A 7175-nucleotide genomic window follows, 5' to 3' on the forward strand; every position below is an offset into this window, starting at 1 on the left:
AGCTTTTAAACCACCACCCGCTTTCCGCTTGACGGGCAGGGGAGAAGCCTGGCGCATGCGTAGTGCGAGCGCCCGGGCTGCGCTCCGCCCACGCACTACAACTTCCGGCAGGCTCCGCGCGCCTCAGGCGAGTCGCGGACTGCTGACGCAGGTCATTAGCGCGGGCAATTTCGAGTGGTAGTGGAGCGCTGGAGGCCGGCGCGCGGCGGACCCTCAGCAGCCGCAGGAGTGACCATGGACTCCGTGGCCGAGCCTCGGTGGCTGCGGGCCTGGCAGTTATGAAGGTGAGTGATTCGGGCAGTTGGAGGCTCCTGGGTGACCCCGTCTGGAGGCGGAGAAAGGACGAGGCGCGAGCGGCGAACAGGCCAGGCTACCCGGTTCTGCTCTGCCGCTTGCCGACCGCGTGGCCTTGGGCCTCAGTTTTTTTCCCGCAGAAGTGACAGGGAGAGACCTCGGTCGCGAATGCTGAGCTGAGGTTGGCCGTCTTGTAGAACTAGGTGTTCCGCCGTTCAGTCACAACAATGACTTCGAGAAAAACTGTTGCTCTAAACAGTGACGGCAGTAGTGACAGCTAGCCTTTTCTGAGAGCTTACTTTGTGTCTAGCACTATGTAAACAGTGACACCGGACATGATTTTGGGTGGACACTGTATCCAGTAACATTTATTTAATCACGTAGCCAAGCAGGCAGTCTTTACACGCTCTTTCATTTCTCCTAATTACCCTCAATAAGATGAGTGCTGGTTTGTCCCAACGTGCTGCCCCAACTCCTCCCTAACGTCCTAACTCTTTTGTAACAATTGCTTGCTTCTGCTTTCAACAGCGATCACAACTTAGGCCCGGCCCTAGTGTTTCATTTCGTGGCATTATTTTACTTCAATAGCATTTATTTTTGTGGTCACTTTCTGTTTTGGCAAGGAATACCAGTTTGCATTTATCGTGGTGGTGGGCCTTAGATTCCTGCTAGGTTTGCTCAAGAACGAATAACTTTGCTGCCCTGGGTAAGAGTCAGGTTTTGCTTGGTTTTCCTTCTTTCTCTGTAATTGTTTCTGTTTGTGACTGTGGGTAAGGTAACTTTCTCCTCCTGTTCCTCAGTTTTGTCAACTTGGGGATGATAGTATCCGTCCCACTGACTCATATAACTGATTTAGAGGACTAAGTGAAGGCTAAAGAAAGTATAAGGCCGTGTTCTTCCTGCTACGGTGCTTGGGGACTTGAGATATCCCCATGGTGAGAAGCTGACATTGTGGAAAGATTCAGGAAAGCTGTGGGTTTGAAGTTGTGGTGGCTTTGGCACCATGATACAGTGGAGAAGAGCATAGATTTGAGTTCCAGTGGTCCTGAGTTAGGTCTGGTTTCTGTTTTTTTTTTTTTTTTTGAGTTGGAATCTCACTCTGTCACGCAGGCTGGAGTGCAGTGGCATGCTCACGGCCACCCCAGTGTCCACCTGCTGGGCTCAGGTGATCCTCTCCCCTCAGCCTTTCTAGTAACCGGAACTACAGGCGCGCACTACCATGCCCGACAAATTTTGCAGCAACTTGAATGGATTTGGAGTCGATTATACTCAGTGATTTATCACAGAAACAAAGAACTGAGTTCCATATGTTTTCACTCGTAAGCTGACCTTGAACAATTATTATACTATAAGAAAGCGATTGGCAGTAGTGGAAAACTGTCTGGGGGGGGGGGAGTGGGACTGGCAGTTGAGGGAAACTGCTAGGGGAGGGAGGGGCATACCTCATCAACAAGGGTACCTGCATGATTGGTGTTTATATAGCTAACCCCTAATTGTACCCCACATCTTTATAATAAATAAATAAAAATTTTAAATGTTTTTAAAAAAAGTTTTATTGTAGAGATGAGGTGCCAAGTTGCCCAGGTTGTTCTTGACCTCATGGGCTCAGGCAATCCCCTCACCGCCGCCTCCCAAAGTGCTGGGCTTGAGCCACCGCGCCTGGCCTGGTTTCTGCTTCTTAACTCTGTGAACTTGAGTCAGTTACCTAACTTCTCTGAGCCTGAATTTCCTCAACTATAAACTAGGGACAGAAATAGTTCATAGGTTTGCTTAAATGAGTTAATATGTGTGGGTACAGATCCTGCTGGCTTATTCAGTGTGCTTATTGCAGTGCCTTACACAAAGTGGGTACTCAAACATTATTTGCTAGTTGATTTAAAGTATTCAGTTACTGTATCTTTATTATTATTAGCACTTGTGCTAAGTGCTTCTCTCCCCTTTTTATTTGTTGTCATGAAGATTATATTGGCTAAAGAAAGTGAAAGAGCTCTGTAACCTGTAAAGCTCTTGCTTTGTAGATTTAAGCATATTTTTATTCCTGCAACTTCATAGTGTTCTTTAGAGGCAGGTTGCATGTCTTCACTGACTTTACTCACCACAGCACTGAAGATAGAGAGTTGAGCACTAGAGAGTGTTCAGTGAGTGTTCTACCATGTGTTGATTGAGCCCATATTTAACTCACATTAGAATCATAATATCTTAAGACTGGAAAGCCATAAGATTGGAAAGCCAGCCCCTCCAGTATTTTAATCTCTTTTATTGCATATCTGCCAACTGCTCATCTAATTTTTTCTTGAACTCCTCCAGGGACAAAGAACTAACTGCTCTCAGAAGCAGCTCTGACTGAAGTTAATTTTTTCTTTCTTTTTTTTCATCAGAATCTCACTCTGTCACCCATACTGGAGTGTAGTAGCACTTTTACGGCTACAGCAACCTCCACCTGCTGGGCTCAGGCAATCCTTCTGCCTTAGCCTTCCAAGAAGCTGGAACTACAGGCACACCCCACCAGGCCTGGCTAATTTTTTTTTGATTTATTTTAGAGATGAGGTCTCACCAGGTTGCCCAGGCTGGTCTCAAACCCCTGGGCTCAGGCAATCTTCTTGCCTCCACCTCCCAAAATGCTAGGATTAAAGATGTAAGCCACTGTGCCTGGCTAAAGTTCTTTCTTATATTGAATAGAAATCTGACTCAGAATCCATGGTTCCTAACCTGGAATCCATAGAAAGATTTCGAAGTCTTACATTATTTACACATTTTTCGTCTGTGTGTATGTTTTTCTGATAAGAGTCCTTAGTTTTTATCCTTTTTTTCCTCTTTAGAGACAGAGGGTAGCTTTGTCACCCAGGCTGGAGTTCAGTGGCATGTAGCTCGCTACAACCTTGGACTCCTGGGCTCAAGCAGTCCTCCCACCGTAGCCTCTTAAGTACCTGGGACTACAGGGTTGTTCACCATGCCTGGCTGACTTTTTGAATTTTTTGTAGAGACAGGGTCTCACTATGAGTATGTTCCCCAATCTGGTCCTGAACTCCTGTCCTCAATTGATCCTCTTCCCTAAACCTCTTAAAATGCTGAGATTGCAGGTATGAACTGCTGCACCTGGCCTCTTTCAATTTTCAAGGGATCTGTAACCCCCAAAATTTATGAATGTTTTTATAATTATTACTTCCATTCATCTGTTTTCTACTTTACTCTGTCACTTTCTCTTTCTCTAAACTAAGAAAATTTTGGGTCATCTACCAACCATTCTTTATTCAGGCATTTTTGTTGTTGTTACCATCCAGAGATAACCACTATTTAACATTTTATCTTCTTTTTCTTCAGTTTTTATGTATTTTTAATTTGGGATCATCTTGGAGTTGTGGGTTTGATCCAGTCAACTTAGGCACTTTGTAGGTTTCATCTTTGAAACTGGGATGCCGATGCTATGGGCATATGTGGAGATGAACCTACGGAATTGCTATGATGTATTATTGTAGTAGATTTGTTTTCTGACTTTTAAAAAAAAGTGTCTATTAAAACATGAGCATTTTCCTACGGCATTAATTATTCTTTGAAAGCACATTTTTAAATGGCTAATGATATTTTATCATATGGTTTTGCATTTCAGAGAGTAGATGATTTGCTGCGGTGTGGAATTTGTTTTGAATATTTCAACATTGCAATGATAATTCCTCAGTGTTCACATAACTGTAAGTATGTTTTGTTTCTGTGAGCTGGTAAATTGTGATTTTTACTTGAGCTAGTGTTAACTACACTAGCTCAAGTAAAGTACACATATTTATTTCTTTAGCTCCTTTATCTTGAAATTTGCAAAAGGTTTTTTTTTTTTCACACCTTCATCTTGAATATTGAAGATTTTGCAAGGCGTCTATATTTTCTACCACCTTCCCCTAGGATATTTTTATACCCATTATAGCATTTATGGTAGTAAATATTTTGGCCATGATATGTGGTCTTTATTTGCCAATTGACACTAGATGTTAAGTTTTAGAATTTGTGTTTTTAACAGAGTAAAAGATAGATTGTTCTATTTAGTGGTAATTGGTGTGGAATTTCAAAGATTAAAAATCTGTAACAATAATAATAATTTACCCAGTGGGAGAATAAGAGTCTTACAGATAGTTTTATATCTTAACTGCTGTGTGATGCTGGAAATAGTCATAGTGGAATTTGTTTATAAGTCTTTTTTTTTTTTTTTTGAGTAGGAGTCTCACTCTCTCACCCAGGCTGGAGTACAGTGGCATGCTCACAGCCACCACAGCCTCGACCTGCTGGATTCAGGTGATCCTTCCGCCTCAGCCTTTCAAGAAGCTGGAAGCACAGGTGCACACCACCATGCTGGCTAATTTTTTGATTTATTGTAGAGATGAGGTCTTGCCAAGTTGACCAGGCTGGTCTTGAACCCCTAGGCTCAGGCAATCCTCTTGCCTCTGCTTCCCAGAGTGTTGGGATTATAGGTATGAGCTGCCGTGCCTGTCTGTACATCTTTTTATGAGTCCAGTATATAAGTATTTTGTAAATACTGTAACTTGAGGTATTTAGCACATAGGGGTTAGCCTATTATTGTTCAGAAGCTAGTCATGCAGTTTAGGGACCGTTTAGGGTCATGATCTTTCTTTCTTTCTTTTTTTTTTTTTGAGTTGGAGTCTCACTTTGTTGCCCAGACTGGAGTGCAGTGGCACGCTCCTGGCCACCACAGCCTTGACCTGCTGGGCTCTGGTGATCCTTCTGCCTCAACCTTCCAAGTAGCTGGAACTACAGGTGCGCGCTACCACGCCCAGCTAGGTTCATGATCTTTTTTTCTTTTCTTTTCAAGTTGATTTATCTCGGAAAGTTAAAAAAAAACAAAAAACAATCAAGTTAGATCTAAAAATGGTTTTAGTGGGTATGGGTAGTAGCGTTGGTGAAAAAGTAACTACAGAGAAGACTTAATATGAGAATGGCAATGATGGCAACATGGGCTTAGGCTTGACTTGACTCCCACGTTCTAGGTAGATGAGTTAGCACTTGCCCAACATTTCTTCCAATGTAAAAATCTGGTGAGTGAGTCTTACCTTAGAAAATGGTTGTATGAATTAAATGTGCAGAATTAGTGTCTGGCACATGATGGGTCCTTAATGAATGTAAGTTTCCTTCCAGACCAGAAAAACCAGGGTGAGTTTTGGGAATTGTTTCATAATATATTTTGACATTATCATTATTTGGCTATAATTTACATAAAATGAAATGCATTCATTTTAAATGTACATTAAAGTGTCAATGAGTTTTGACAAATTTATATGCCATGTAACCACTACAATTAAGATAATAAACTCTTTTGTCACCTGATAAATTTCTCTCTGTCTCAGTCAATGGGACACCAGCTAACCATGTGTGGTCTATTTCTGGACTCTTTTCTGTTCCACTGATTTGTGTGTCTATCCTTGTGCCAATACCACACAGTTTTGATAGTGTGGTATTTTAGTAAGTCTTGAAGTCAGGTTTTGTAAGTCCTCCAAATTCGTTTTTCTTTTGTTCTTTTAGGATCTTAGCATTTTTCCATATAAATTTTAGAATCAAGCTGTCAATTTCTACAACAAAGCCTGTTGGGATGTTCATTAGAATTGTTTGAATCTAGAGGTCAATTTGGGAGAACTGACATTTTAACAATGTTGAGTGTTTAGTGTTGTGAACATGATATATTTCTCTTGTCCTTATATCTCTCTATCTCTCAACAACATTATTTAATTTTCATTTCATAGACTTTGCACAAAGAAGTATCATTTTTTATATTAAACTTTTATCACTTGACTATGCTAAATTCACTTTTTTTTTTTTTTGGAGTCGGAGTCTCACTCTGTCGTCCAGACTGCAGTGCAGGGGCATACTCCCAGCCACGACAGTCTTGTCCTGCTGGGCTCCAGCGATCCTTCTGCCTCAGCGTTCCAAGTATCCGAAACTACAGGCGTGTGCTACCATGCCCAGCTAATTTTTGATTTATTGTAGAGACGAGGTCTTGCCAAGTTGCCTGGACTAGTCTTGAACCTGTGGGCTCAGGCAATCCACTCGCTTTGGCCTCCCAAAGTGCTGGAATTACAGGCTGAGCCACAGAGCCCGGCCTAAATTCACTTTTTAATTCAAGCATCTTTTGTTGATTCCTTAGAAAATTTTACATAGTCATGTCATGTGTGAATAAAGACAGTTTTACTTATTTTTAAATCTGTATGCCCTATATTTCTTGTTACACAGGCTAGTACCTCGAGTACAATTTTGAATAGAAGTGGTGTAGGTGGACATCCTGCCTTTCTTCCAAATTATTTTGGGAATGCATTTAGTCTTTTGCCATTAAATATGATGTTAACTGTAAGTTTTTCATATTCTCTTTTTTTTTTTGAGTTGGAGTCTCACTCTGTCGCCTAGGCTGTAGTGCAGTGGCATGCTCATGGCCACCGCAGCCTTGACCTGCTGGGCTCAGGTGATCTTTTCCCCTCAACCTTCCAAGTAGCTATAACTACAGGCATGTGCCATCATGCCTGGCTAATTTTCTTGATTTATTGTAGAGATGAAGTCTTACCAAGTTACCCAGGCTGGTCTTGAACCTGTGGGTTCAGGCAATCCTCTCACCTCAGCCTCCCAAAGTGCTGGGATTATAGTATTTTTTATTTTTTTTGAGTTGGAGTCTCACTCTGTTGCCCAGACTTGAGTGCAGTGGCCGCTCCCGGCCACCGCAGCCTCCACCTGCTGCGCTCCAGCGATCCTTCCGCCTTGCTGGAATTACAGACGCGCATTACCATGCCCAGCTAATTTTTAAAAAAATTTATTGTTGAGATGAGGTCTCACCAAGTTGCCCAGGTGGGTCTCGAACCCGTGGGCTCAGGCAATCCACTCACCTCAACCTCCCA

The 7175-nt window shown here is 42.4% G+C and overlaps 1 protein-coding gene across 1 annotated transcript in view; it reads left to right on the top strand.

Moving 5' to 3' along the window:
* The first annotated feature begins 234 nt into the window (after nucleotides 1-234).
* The window catches only part of RAD18 (RAD18, E3 ubiquitin protein ligase), a 131754-nt gene continuing 124813 nt past the window's right edge, over nucleotides 235-7175 (top strand). Inside the window, 3 exon segments of the mRNA XM_021719157.1 lie at nucleotides 235-259; nucleotides 262-288; nucleotides 3906-3983. Coding sequence (XP_021574832.1) covers nucleotides 235-259; nucleotides 262-288; nucleotides 3906-3983 — 130 coding nt within the window.

This window comes from Carlito syrichta, unplaced genomic scaffold, assembly GCF_000164805.1.
Source record: "Carlito syrichta isolate Samal-C Ts95f unplaced genomic scaffold, Tarsius_syrichta-2.0.1 Scaffold314284, whole genome shotgun sequence".
In the NCBI taxonomy this organism is placed as follows: domain Eukaryota; kingdom Metazoa; phylum Chordata; class Mammalia; order Primates; family Tarsiidae; genus Carlito; species Carlito syrichta.